Source organism: Amblyomma maculatum, chromosome 1 (assembly GCF_055883805.1).
Source record: "Amblyomma maculatum isolate TAMU_Amacu chromosome 1, ASM5588380v1, whole genome shotgun sequence".
NCBI lineage: Eukaryota > Metazoa > Arthropoda > Arachnida > Ixodida > Ixodidae > Amblyomma > Amblyomma maculatum.
In genome coordinates this window covers 257,802,399-257,817,029 of record NC_139344.1, presented here as the reverse complement: position 1 = coordinate 257,817,029, position 14,631 = coordinate 257,802,399, and the positions used below count along the sequence as shown (strand labels likewise).

General features: G+C 45.2%; 1 protein-coding gene and 1 pseudogene across 8 annotated transcripts in view; both read right to left on the bottom strand.

Moving 5' to 3' along the window:
• Positions 1-2,844: 2,844 nt before the first annotated feature.
• slmb (beta-transducin repeat containing E3 ubiquitin protein ligase slmb) overlaps positions 2,845-14,631 on the bottom strand; it is a 62,000-nt gene continuing 50,213 nt past the window's right edge. For all 8 annotated transcript variants that reach the window (XM_084590941.1, XM_084590943.1, XM_084590944.1 and 5 more), the window contains 3 exons: positions 4,555-4,817; positions 4,288-4,477; positions 2,845-4,223 (listed from right to left, as the gene is read on the bottom strand). In XM_084590941.1, the coding sequence (XP_084447067.1) occupies positions 4,065-4,223; positions 4,288-4,477; positions 4,555-4,817 (612 nt within the window). In that variant the 3' untranslated portion in view covers positions 2,845-4,064. The remainder of the gene's footprint in view (positions 4,224-4,287; positions 4,478-4,554; positions 4,818-14,631) is intronic.
• On the bottom strand, positions 9,660-11,717 carry LOC146206303 (uncharacterized; annotated as a pseudogene).

The following is a 14,631-nucleotide window of genomic DNA, read 5'->3' as shown; positions in this document are numbered from 1 at the left end:
TGCAAAATATCAGCTCAAACAATTCACCAGTTTAGCCGAGAGCACTCTACCGAGTGCATAAAAGATATACTGTGGAGCACGCTCTACATTCTTGGTCATACCTACAGCGTTTAACGAGGCTCCTGGAGAAACTACTCTCGAGAAGGCTGGGGGCAAGATTTTTCACTTGTGAGATTACCAACACTAGAAATGTATAAAAAGCCCAGCTACAAGCCTAAGCCCCTTGGGCTGCATATTTTTGAGACTGTGCATCCAGATGTGTAGTTGTCACTTCCCCCAGCCAATAAAAATTGCCTGGTCTAATAATGTTACTACCCTCCAGCCCATGACCAAGAAACCTTCCCCCTCCCTCCTCGAATGCCTCTATGAAACAAAATTAAAAAGAAAAATGTGAACATGTATACAGAAATACAAGTGCTTTGAGTTGTAAAGCTGAATCAATGGTACCTTCACAACAAACCGCAGTGAAACTCGTTGTCAATCGATACTACTGTAGCACGCCAATTTACATGGTGCTTGTAACATGCAGTAACCAAATGTGTTCAGCTGCATCAGCCCGAGCAACACCACCCCTTATTTGAAACTCAATGATAAAATTAAACGCAGAGCATTTGCAATTCCCTGCACAAATATTGCAAACTATTCTGATTTACAAATGCCACTCCCCAGATCAAAATTTTTTCCCAGACCCTTATATGTTTCAAAATATGGAACATCTTAAAAAAGCAGATGTTCTCATGCTACGCCCTGAACTTCTGCAAAAGCGTCCAGCAGATCAATGTAGCCTACGTATACTGTACACACTAAAAAGATCAATGTAGCCTACATATACTGTACACACTAAAAAAGCATGTAAATTAGAGCCTCAGATATCAATTTGCCAAAAACAGTGGAAATCGGCGCTTCAAAATAATGACTACTATCCCCAGTTTATGCTGCTGCAGCTAGAAAGCTTACCTTTGCACAAGATGCAGCATTCATTTTATGTACTCCTCCTCATTGCTAGCATGCTGCCAGACATGCTGCAAGCCACCTTAGCAACAAATGTGTTTTGGTTTGGTTTATAAGGTTTAATGTCCCAAAGTGACTACTAGGGATGCCGTAGTGGAGCGCCAGAAATTTCGACCACCTATGGTTTTTGCAGACAAACATGTTCAGACTGGCTCAATAAACTGCTGCTCATGTTTAGATTTCTGCAGGTGGAAACAGAACTGCAAGCTGCACCGAACTTGTTCACAGTGCATGCGCATGGCCAATGCATTAAAAGAGAAACTGATGCACTAGTGCACCCACAAGCATAAGTAAGAGACCACCAACCTTGTTTCAAACTACATTCATGCCACAACAGCATATGCTGCAGCATTATTTACTGTCTATGATATTACAGTCACTGACCGATTTTCTGGACCCTTGAGGGGCCAAAATAACGTCCAGAAAACCAGGCAGTCCGAAAAAACGAATTCACACTAAAAGCATCACCTTCTTTACCAAGCAGTTTGAAAAACTGGTCAATCTGCTTCTGCAGAAAACCGTGCAGTCTGAGTGGCGCGCTGCTCCCACTTGACTCTCCATCACCACCTTTTTTCTCCAGCGTAAAAAAAAAAAAAAAATGGCAGTGGTGGCTGTCTCCATGGCAGCAGTAGAAGTCGTCTGCTGCGTGGGTTCGTTCAAAAAAAAAAAAAAAGTGAAGCTGTCTCGCAAGCATCAGCAACCGTCTGGAGTTGGAATGCAAAGCTCGCCGAGTGGTCATCTCTGATTGGGAAACCCAGTGTATTGCAAAATTAAGTAAAATCAGTGCTTGCTGTCAGTTGGCAATGGACGCTTTTTAGTGCACACGACACATGCAATTTTTTTCTTCTCTCCATGAGATTGCGCATAGCCGTCTGCAAACGTACTCGTGCTGCTGCGGAGACACATGGTGCTGGCTCTCTCTCGCAGCTACACACAAGCCATGACATGTGATAGAAGCACGCCCGTGACTGGCCCGCCCTCCGTGTTAGCCGCCCCACCTCTGTCAGATGCCGGCACGACACCTAACAGGCGTGTGACAGCTTGCAGCAAATTGTAACTTGCAGGAGTGTGCAGCCAGTGGTGCCTGTTATCGAGAGTATAGCGGGCATGTGGAATGCATGCAATGAGAGTTCGAGGTTGCAGAAAAAGAAATGGCAGCGACGTTGCGGCAGTTTTTCATAGCTACCTGCAATCGAGAAGTTCTGAAAACAAAACAAGAAAAGTTTTAAACATCCGAAATTTTGGTCGGTGTTAAACACTGAATCTACAGAGTGTGCGATTGTGTAATGGCAGAGTTCGAATAATCAGATATGTTCGGAAAATTGGGCGGTGACTGTAATACACCTCCCACATGAAAACACACATTGCATTATTTCTGAAATGCAATCAAAACATGAGGCAGCTTGCTTTGCTCACAGGTGCACAATTACTCCTTGCACATCTCTGGAAGCACTCCTCCTCTACGTAACAAGGAACACCACTTAGAAAGCATGAATAAGAAGCTTGGAAACAATTCATAATATTGATTACACATTCCCCAGCAAGCATAGCCCACATTTCATTCAGCAACGATTCTTGCTATTTTCGTTACGCAAAGGTTGCTGAATATTCACAAATAAAAATGGTTTGGTTCATGGGGTCTTGTGTCCCAAAGCAACTTGCACTGCGAGGGACACAATAGTAGAGGGCTCCAGATAATTTTGACCACTTAGCAATGGCAAGAGATGCTGCCCGCTACACTTTGTACTGTGCTGCTCAAATTCACCTGCACAGCACCACAGCTAAGCAAAAGCATCTTGATTCAGTCACGAATGTTCAAGTTGAAAAGAACTCTTATACCGGCAACATCATTTATTTACAATCAAAACGCTACAACTGTTTTGCCTCCTAAAGCAGCTTTGGAATGCAGGCAAATATCTCATCAAGGTGATCACTTCAAACAAATTTGCTGACAGAGCCCACACTAAATAAATACCCCTCAAATATCTGAAGCTGCCGATTTCCCTAGAGGAATTCCCTTGTAAGTTTTCATCAACACTCGGGGCTCCAGCCCAGGACTATGGGCACTGGCAAACAGGAATTGCACCTTGAGTAAAAAGTCTCATCACCATTCAAAACAAACTTTTTTAAAGAGTGACAACATGATGCAACATCAATCACGCAGACATCACACACACACACACACAAACACACGCACGCGCACTCACATGGTCAGGATAGTTTCACAGCATAGTTGTGGCTCATAACCAATTTCTTATTGGAAACACAAAAAAGCTGGCCAAGCTCCAGCAGACAATTATGGCAAGCCTGAAAAGAGGCCTGATTCAAAAAACGGCACAAAATTCCTGCAGCATGTGATGCAGCAGACCAGTCAGCACTGCAGAGAGTAGTCATGTACGCCCCACCCACGTTTTTTTCAGCAACTGACCGTGCTTAGTGTGGAACAACATCACCCCGTTCAGCTGCATCTTTTTTACAGCATCAGAATACCAAGATGCAAAATACAACAAAACAGAAAGTGTGGTTGGAAGCAGGCTGTGGAACCCGCCCCCCTCCATGTGTCAAAGGCAGGTTCAGTAATACTTTGCCACTCATGCCAGAAGCAACACCCACAAGCCAGATGGTTAGGAAGCCTGCCGTATCTACAGCGGCCTAAAATGAACACCATCAAGGACAGCATCTCTCTCAGTAAGCTCCAAGCCTCAATGGGACCAATGATGGTACTTTGCTTGCTGCTGCACACAACACCCAGCTGTCCACATCAGACCAGCACCACACCAGTCATGGAACTATCACAAAGCAAAAAGTCCGATCCCACAGGTTTAGCATTAGAAAGAGCTTCCTCAGAGCTTTAACTGAGGCTGGCAGGAACAGAGTCATAACCGCAACGAACAACACAAAGAGGAAGAAAACCTCGCATCTTGCAGGACAGCCCCCATAACACCCCAAAGCTTCACACGGCCAAGCTGAGGCTGAAGCCAGGCTAGGCTCAAGGGTCCACTAGAGAAGTAGCCAGGCTCTCAGGAGTCGCCTTCCCCGGGGGATGGTGGATGTCACTTGTTCACATAGGTGTAAGTGCGGGGTGGCAGGGGAGATGAGGCAGCCTCCGACGGCAGGTGCAGAAAGTCCCAGATGAGGATGGTGTCATCATGAGACGATGACACGATTTGAAAGTCGTCAAACTGCAGCCGAAACACTCTGCCACTGTGCTCCTGCGAGGAAGACATAAAGGCGATCAGAAACGGGCTGCGCTGGGCGCCCACAAACTAGGCTTACCACAAGAGTGCGCAGACAAAGAGTTCCTGCTGGTGCCCGAGGGTCCAGGGCTGCAGCCAGGTCCCATACTTTGATCTTGCCATCGTAGGCACCCGACACTATGCGCTTGGTGTCAAAGCGGATGCAGCGTACTAGTTCTTCATGGCCTTCAAGCACTCGCAGACAGGCACCACACTCAATGTCCCAGAGCCTGAAAAGTAAAGTAGATAATACAAACAGTGCTTTACCAAGACACAAGAAAGGATAAGTCATGTCCAAACTCCTCACCTAATAGTATTGTCCGAGCTGCCAGACACCACCAGCCGGTCTCGATACTGCAGGCAGGCGATTCCACGCTTGTGCCCATTGAGGGTTCGTACAAACTCACAGTTTGGTGTCCCCCAAACTTTGATGGTGCGATCTCCTGAGGCAGACACCACATAGCGTTCATCAAAGTCCACCACATTCACTGCAGCCCGATGGCCAACAAGCACTCGCCGCAAGTTGATCTCACGAGGGGCCACCATGTCCCACACAGCAATGGAACGATCCTGTAAAGAGCAATTCCAAATGAGGGCTTCATAACACCTGCTTAGCACTGCCAAGATGCATATGACATCTGCTTTAATACGAAATCACCTTAAAACACAAAAATGCAAAATTGCACTGACATCATACAGTACATGGGCACGTGTCACTTCAAATGCGACGCCCTGCACCTGGCTTACAAGCACAGGATGAGTGCTAAAAAGCATACATGGCCTAAAATCAACTTTTACCACCTAAGACAGGCATGCACCACAGAAAATAAAAAAAAGAAAAACCAACTGCACCTGTCTCCTTATGGCGTACGCAAGCAAGCAAATCGACACTCTGCAAACATTGAGGGAACAAAACAGCGACCAAAATACGCCCCGAAATAATAGAGGAAACGAAAAAAATCTTGCCTCACATAGCACAGATCAAGCTCAATATCCAATAACTTAGATTTAGCATTTTAAAATGGCAGTGAAAGTCGCGCAAAAAAATTGCAGAGCCCTCTTGTGGACAAATGCAACATTATTGGTGCAGTACCCCTCATGTGACCACATATCGAGAAAATATTGCTGGTTTCTTTGCGTGCACAGTGTTTTTTTTCTTTCATCAGTACCCATCATACGTATTTTGCAATTTCTTCAGCGCACCCTATATAAAAAGAAATCCTTTCACATTACAATTACTATCTTCCATCAATAGCTGGTGCCACACTATCTTCAATTTTTTAGATTAAGTAGCAACCACAGTGCACTGATCCTTTCATAGACGTGTAAATCTCTCTGCCATAAAAGCTTCGAACGTGCAAATTGAAATGAGCGCTACTCCATACTAAATAAGTTCAATTACTGTCTGGCGAGAGATTTACATTAGTTCTCGGTACAGCACATTTGCCAGCACGAAGTCGCCATCACACTCGCTGATCAGCGTATCTAATGAAACCACTATAGAATAGTCCACTTAAGACAGCAAGCTTTCCATTGCACAGAAAAAAATTGGGCGCTGAAAGTACAATTTTCTATACCTTTAACACATGTGCATATGAGGAACATGTCTGCAAACATATACCATCAAATGCCCACAGCAATAACTTTTTTTTAATACGGTCAATGACTGAATTTTCGGACATGCCCAATACTAACATTCCAGACGTCTTCGCCACACCACCACGAGCCCCATAGAATCAATGTATAAGGGCATCTCAAATTTCAGATGCTCAAACCCCCTGCTGTCCAATTTTCCAGACTTCTTGATGCAATGGAAGGTCTGAAACTACAACTGCATCATACAAAGCCGCCATTTTGGCTGTCTCCCAGTCTGCATATCACCGCTTTGAGCAACTAGCCGCATCTAGCCGTCACACACCGATTTGGTCTGGCCACGCTGGTATGTTCACTAGCACCTCTTCCGGAGTTTCCGGAAGCAGCGTCGGCACCGCGGTGCAGTTTAGCCTTTTCGTTGCGCAGACCCACAGCTGGCCACATGGTATTTGGCTAGCCTGGTGCGTGGTTGTGCTCTGAGACGAGAGGCCTTGGCAAGGTCTAGGTTTTAAGACACTCGTCAGTAGACTCCACTGTTCGCAACGTTGGATTTCACTAGCCCGCGATGGCCCCCACTCCATTTTCACCGATGACATTGAAGCGCAGAAAACAGTACCGCCGATTACCGATGGAGAAGAAAGCTGCCATTATGTGCAGAACTAACTGATGTGGCGGATTCGGAAGACTCCGATGTTGAAAATGAGGAGCCAACGCCTGCGCCACCTACGAGAGCCGAGTTGACACGAGCGTAGTTCACGCTTTCATCGGTGTACAGCGCTGGCATGACCCTTGATCAGATCGAAGCGAATATGATCGCATGCAAGCGGAATGCTGTCCAAACCATGATCGACAAGTTCAAGACACTGCAGCAATAGCACTGGCTGCCCTAACGACACATACATAATAAACCCGCTGTCTGATACTTCGTCCTTGGCCCTTTTGATCCTAGAAATATTCGTAGAAGTATTCGTAAAATGGTACGTCTTTTGCATGCACTCATTTTTTCAGGCTGCCTAAATTTTCTGACGTTTTTGCGTTCCCTAGAGGGTCCGAAAAATTGGCGTTAACTGTAGATTCTCACATATTAGACTTACTGCATATAAAGAGGTGACCACATCTTGAAACTAGCTTGTGATCATAAGTTTCTTTAATTACATTTATAGTTCTGCACTTTTCTAAGCATTTTAATGATTAAGATGTACATCTACTGGTCATTTCTGCTGATAAAAAAAAGATATAAAAAGGCAGCTACATTACTTTTTTAAGGTTAATAATTTCCTGGATAACACAATTTTCTGGGTACTATTGAATTTCAACAAAATATATTTATAGCCAACTGTGCACGAACAAAGATATACATCAGCGAAACTTTGAGGCATGCACTAACATACAAGAGGATAGTTCCCATAGGAACACAAAAATGAAAAGGAACAAAATGGCTTTTTTGCAGTGCCTAAAGGTAAGGTGGTAAACCATCTGCGCATGCAAAGCAAGTTTGTGGATTGCAGCATTAAGAATACAATGCTGCGTCAGCTACCCATCACGCACAGTTGGCTCGCACAGTTGGTGCAAACCAGAGATCATGGGCGCTGGCATTTTGTGCAGGCGGCACCATCTAGCAGCTACGTTAAGAACCATGCTGGTATGTGCGGTTGCATATGCGGAACAGGAGACAAATAGCACACATAATCACTTTGAAGCTTTTGCATTCAAGAGCTTTTCAGCCCCAGTTAAAGGCCCACTGTCCACCCTCCGGTCGAAAATATTTTCTTCCCCGGTGACTGTGAGACCTTGCCCCCAGAACGCAAGGCCGCAAAATGTTTTTGATGAGAGTTACTAATAACGCAGTTACAGCCACCGCAATCACCCGATTCTGTCGTGTTTCTCTCCTCCCGTTCCCTCGCAAAGGTTTTTCACTCTCCTGCCCGGTCGTCTAGCCTCGCAAGACAAATTCCCCTTCCTCCTCCGCGTTTGGCAGGAGGTGAGGCGTGGCACTCAGCATGTGCGAAAAAAAAAAAAAAAAAAAAAAAAAAAAAAAAAAAAACTGGCGAGGGAACGCGCGCCGTTGGATTCAGTCCGGTCGTGGTGAAGGAAAAGCGCGCAGTGAGCGGTAGACACCCATCCTTCACCCTCGAACAGCGAGACGGACCAATGGACTAAGATGTCATAGTCAAGGCTCGACGGGCCAGCGCAGGGAATGGGGAAGCCGGCTTCCCGAAGGAAAACATGAGAGAGGTTTGATTTTTATTTTCGTTGCTTTGCGGCACGCATGTCACTGTAGCATTTTGCACAGATTATCTCCGGTACCTGATCGAAACACTGGGCTCCTTTGCTACTGTAACATTTTTAGCAGTGAAAGTAAGCGAATTTAGCCGTTTCATGACATTTCTAGGAGCAATCCTAATCGCACTACATTAACTGGGCTGTGCATTGATCATGCATATACTCCATTTACTGCTTCAACGGCTACTGCGTGGAGTTCTTACAATTTTAGTGAGGTTCTATTCAATACGGATCAATTACCCATTTCGGATCCATTTAATCTACACTAGGTCACTGTTGCGTAATAAAGCCATCGCATTCAAGCGTCTGTGGCATTGGCTATAGTGGCGATCGATTTTCAGCATCAGCTGCATGATTCAGCCAACGGTTTGTCAGTGCGTGCAGTGAGTGGCTGTCCTTAACGGCGGGACCAGCCACAGTGCAGTCCACTTATAACGATACCAGACATAACAATATATCGCTTATAACGATCAAATTCTTATAATATATTAGTTTTCTCAATGTCCCTATGTAAAAATAAACCATATATAACAATCAATTATCGGCGGTATGTCGGATACAACGATAGCTTTATCGCCCCACGGTAGATGTTTACCACGAAAATTTGTTTGATAAAAAATACAATGCCATGAAAACTCGACATATGGGGCGAAAACGGATGAGCGTTATCGTCATCGCAATCGCTGCCTGTCACCGTGCTAAAGGTGCGCAGGGTGCGGCCATATCGGCATCACATTACAGATGGTGCATCCGTGGAAGATGGCGCCGACCACAAATGCACGATAGCTCTCGAGATGAAACCACAGATTCACCGGGATTTCTGGCAGGGTTGCAAGATTGGAAGCCTCGCAAAAAAAAAAAGCGAATTCACACCACCTGATTTTAACATCAACAAGGTCAGGGATGTTCTGCAGTTCATCCAATTGCTAAACGGTCTTGTGCCCACAAAAAGGACTTTCACGAAGCGATGCTTACAGCAATTGCCAAGCTTCAGCTGCTGCTCAAGCGAGCACAAATTTCAGACTTTTTAAAGTATTTTAAGTTATTTTATGGCTATTGATTATTTAATAGTGCTTAGTGCTCTTTAAGACGATTAGCATTTTTTAAGGGGAGACACCCCTCTTAGAACCATTTTTTTTTATTTCTTGATAGATATTTATGCAACTTTCCTAGCTTATGTATTTAAATGTGCTGATTTCAAATATGCTTTTACTTTTTCTGTGAAACAAGTGGTTTTCAAAATATTACATAATTACTGTTTAAAACATGCAGGTAAATTAATTAAGTAGTAACAAAAGCCACAGCAAAGTTTTGCACATAGAAATGATCTAGAATTCCAACGAAATGCATTAAGACATAAATGAACGTTTTAGGCCCATTTGAGCAGAAGTTACAGCATGTTAAACTTCACCAGAAAAAAATTCAATATGGAGGCTCGGACAAATTGTATTGTTTTAAAATTGTACTAAGTTGTGATTGGTCTTGTTTTAGTCTTAATGCACACACACAAAAAAAAAGAACTATGAAGCTAGCCAATCTAGAACCCGAGATATTTTCCCTGCACTACTGCAAATGTGTCAAAACTGTGGTTTTGAGAAAACGAGAAAAAACATTTCAAATCATTTTTATGCACACTGAGTAACTTCACACTCATAGATATGCACCAGGGGCATAATCTGGGTGCATTGCACCTCTGTGCCGCCTTTTGGCTATCTTGGCGATGCCGAGTGATGACTCCCGCTTCTTGGTGGAACTGGAGCTGCGACGCAAGTCTTTCTCTTTAGCCCTTTTTGAGGCAGTGCTGCAGGTGTTCATGTCCAGCTCATCCAAGATTGCGGTTGTGGTGAACTCGTTGCCAGTGTTGAATCTGAGCACTGCTTCAGCAACAGCTGCTTGCACTGCAAACAGTGAAGAATGCTTTTCCTTGGACACAAGGCTCCAGATTACCGAGCGCAAGCTTTCATTGGAGTTTTGTGTTTTGCACCGTTGGCACCTCTGAAGCAGGTTCTTCTCGGCCAGGCGTTGATAGATAGGCAGCAGAGCTTCTCCAACATCCTTGGGCAAGTTGTACTGGTGCTTAGGCTGAACTTCATTTTTTGCCTTGGCAGCATTGTGGCGGCACAAAACTCTCACCAGTCGGACAGAGGTTGTGGTTTGGGCAGCTATCAGTAGAAGTTATGTGATAGTATGTTGCCATCACTGCCTGTTGCATGACATCTACATCCCCCTCATGCGACTTCAAGGCACGGCCATAGTATGTGCTGAGGCGGGTGATGAGTTCCGCAGTCAATCTGCCTTTTCCACCAAGGCCTCGTTTTCCATCTACCTTGTGTTTCTGGACTAAATTGCGGAGCACTGTCCCCATTCTTTTTGAATGTGATTAACACAGTCCTCCTTCTCCACCTCAACAAAGCCATAAACTCTTGCTTCCTGAATAGCATTAAATGTACGGCTGTCGCCGTCACACAGAATGGTGGAGTAGCGCATGTTATGCCGTTGGAGTGACCTTTCAAAGAGAATCAGGCCAGCTTCAACTTCCATTTGTCCAGCTTTAGATTCGCTGTTTTTCTGGCACCGATGGTTGTTTTTCCACTGCGCATAGCCCTCACTGTCAGGTTTCGGGCCATTTTTGCATCCCAAGCACAAGTTCGACAGAACAATGTAGCTGAGCACGTATCCCGTGAACAGCTTCACGACGGCCCCGACGCCTATATGGGAAGAGTGGCCTCGGGTCATCCATGTGCCATCGTAGCACACGGCAATATTGCCTTTGTGCCCAAAGCACAAGTCCTCATATAGTGCCTCCACTTTCCGCGCGCACTGGCTCATGGCAGCTTCAGCTGCCCGTGTTGCTGCAGGCTTTAGTGTCTGCTTCAGATGGCGTTGGAATGTCTTGTTGTGCATTCCACGGTGCGAGAGTCCCATACCCGCAAATATGTCATTTAATGCAGTCTGACCGTTTCCAGTAGAAAGCATCGCGCGACAGGCCAGCATGTTGATTTCGAAGAGGTTGCACCTCTTGGAGCCTTCCACCCGTCTCGAACTCCAGCTTTCCACTATCACATCGCAGGTATCACACACGACTGTCAACTTCGTCGCGAGGCCGTAATTGCGATCACCACGGAGCAAATGCACTGGGCCGCTACACGTTTTGCACTGAACGGTGCTCAACAGCGAATTCAATACATGTAGGTCAACAATCACGTACGCCGCCGCAGGTTCTGTTGCCGACGCCGCAGAGAGAGACGCGGCGAAAGGCTCAGTCTTCCGCGTTGTCGCTGGCGCCGATTCGAGACGAAGTGTCGCACGTTCACGGACAGTAGCTTTGTTGACATCACTATCCGTGACAGCTCCAACGTCGATGCGTACGCGATTGATGTCGACACGACGTGCGCGTTCGTCGTTCTCGTTCGGGAGCAGAGCCGACAAAGGCCCCGGCGATGCGTCGTCGTTCACGGCGCGGGCGTCGGACGGCAGCAACGCGGCAGCAGAACTTTGACCTTCGCCTTGCGGAGGCTGCGCAGGTCCAGACTCCTTGTGCCGTTTGTTTTTCCTCCGTTTCCGGGCGCCGATGCACAGTGATATTTCGTCCATCCTCCTGGCATTGCGAACGTCGCGTTGATGGCGTGGATGGCAGACTCTTTCAAAATGGCGCAGCATTTCAGGGGAGACAAGCCTTGTCCAAGGCTTAGCCAATCACAAAACGCCATTTTGGTCACGTGCCCTTTTCGGCCAATGACAATGCGACGCGCACGTTTTCTTTGTGGTGGTTTTGTGTGCGAACAGAAGGAGCACAGTGTTGCCGACCGATTTTTAAAAAAAGCTGGAGGCGCGGGCTTTCAAACGAGACCAAAACGGCGTCGGTGGAGCGCGTAGACGGCGTAGATGCCGTGCAACGGGAAGGGCACGATTCGACCTCAATTTAAAGGGCAGCGCTCATGCCTTGGTAATTTCAGGTGCTTATTACAAAGCAAATACTGATTATTTCTTTCTAAAAATTTGTTGGCAGGTGCAAAATGACCTTGTGAATCCGAATATGGTACAATTGAAAAGTTGATTTTTTCGCGATTTTTCGGTCCGAAAGAGCCGTGTCCCCCCTTAACCTGATTTACTCATTGCTGGTAAGCTGCCAAGCCAACATGCATGGGAAAATATGTGGGTGTGTGCTTTTTGAAGGTTTTTCACCAGTCTAGGTTTTTCACCAGTCTGAAACTGAAAATAAGCAATTGATGCTTATGGAATAGTTACTTCACGGAAGAATGTCCATAAATTGACCTCAGCAAAAGTCCCTGTTAAAAATAATTATTTTATAGCCTATTTGCTTTCAAAAAATTCATTTCATGTGACCACATTCACATTTATTATCAACTGCAAAAGCTTGCAGGATCCATGTTTTCAGAAGAAAAAAAAAAAAAAAAGACTGTAGCGCTGTTTCACAAATAATTAGTTGACACCCAATTATTATGTGTTACTGTCTTCAAACGGACACGCATGTTCTTTCCTACCTTTATAAATTTCAGGTGCCTGTGCTGAGACAGTCTTTCTATGCCAGACGGCGCGTTGTAAATATTTTGTCGCAAATAATATCATCCGCTCATGTTACCCAATGGCTGCTTGTTGCATAGATATTGTTTTTCCTCTCCCTCTTCTACCACTAAAGCGCTCGGAACTTGCATGAAAGACTGCAAGACAAAATGCTTTCAGTTTGTGCCAGAGGACACTTGTCTTTGCCCGATTAAAAGATCTGAATCTGGAACAGCTTACAGCCACACGCAAGTATACCACCACTGTTAAACTTTTTATCTTCTATCAATCATCTGTCTTCGGTTGTTATTCTCTTGTTAACTCAAACAAAAAAAGACCTTCCTAGCTGCGGCACTTGTTAATACTTGAGCTGCAGCCGGCGGAAATGAAACGATCGGAGAAGAGATAGAGAGGGGAAGGAAAGAAGGGGGACAATAGGAATAATGAACAGGAGTAGGCTATGTAAAAAACCGTAGAAAACATAAAAAGACTGTAAAGATAGTGCATTGCCTGCCTGCAATTGTCGTGCCAGCTGAGCACTTTCGACACTTTTCGGCTTTTCAAGACACTTTGTGTGCAAAAAAACTGTAGCGCGTGCGCTTTCTGCATAGTATGCCCTGGCACCCTCACTGTTACCACCACATCCCCACAGAGAGGAGGAGTGGCGCTGTGCGCTCCGTGTTAAAGGCTATTTTCTTCCTAGGCGCGAAAAAAGACTATAAAAACAAGAGAGAGAATCCAGCCATCTTCACCATTGCCACTGACTAACCAAATAGTATGTTACCAACTTTCACACTAATGCATACCTGCCAACTTTGCGAGAGCAAACGTTGGGTTCAACAAGGGGAAGGAGGGGGGGGGGCAGTCCTTTTGCACAGACCTTGCAGTAGCAGACATTACTAGCTACACAAATCTGTCAAAGTATCCTAGCACAATGCATGGCCCAGATTGCAAAAGTGTCTTTTTGGGCATTCATAGCGCCATTTCAGTTAAATCTCGTTATAAGAAACACAGTTACAAGAGACACTCGATTATAAGAGAAATTTAAAAATGGCCTGATTGGTTTTCCTATGTCTGCCACGTTAACAACATTGCATACAAGAAACATGATTACAAGAGACACTCGGTTACTAAGGGCAACTTTTTCAGGTCCCTGGAGTAAAATATTCACTATTTAGAAGAGACAACACAGGTGTGATCATGCGATGCAGCTGAAGCATAACAACTCGTACATGATGCACTTCAGATTCCCTCAGTTAAATTCTGTTTCATATGAGCATCCTTTTTGTTGTATATGTCAGGAACTGAGAAGGAATGCTTCCCCATCATTGGAAGATCAAAACTACCCCATTATTTCAGCCACTGGCATCACATTACTGTCACCTACGAAACTAATCAAAATGCATGAATGACATCCAGCATTTTTAACTCCTCGCTGTTAAAATTTGATCACAAGATGAAAGCTCAGAATCCTGACGTCTCTTTGTGGACAATGCTTCTTGCAGCACCAAAGTTCTCGTGCTCAAAGCCACCAAAGTTATTTTTTCCCTATAAACTCCACACCCTACCTTCAACCAATAGACAAAGGCATTGTGCACTCTGTCAAGTTGTACAAAACAAGGTTGGTAGAACGCCTGTTGCTCGACAGGCAACAAGACTGTACAATAGTAACTGATACGAAGTTTGCTGTTCAGGTGATTTCAGGTGTCTAGAATGGCTTGAGAAGTGAAGCCGTGAAGACAAGTAGGCTTTAAATGTAGTGACAGAATGTAACAGGGCCCCATATATGGATACTGTAGAAAGTTTCCTTGAAGATGAAGCATGGGCAAGCATCCAAGAGACTGCTGAGGTACCATAATGTTTTGAGAAATTCGTATCTGCAGATGTGGATCTTGAGTGCTCCCAAAGAGCTTTCAGACTGTGCAATTCTCGCGCAAGTAAATGGCACATGTGCCATAGAGGGTGACTACAAGGACATTTCAGA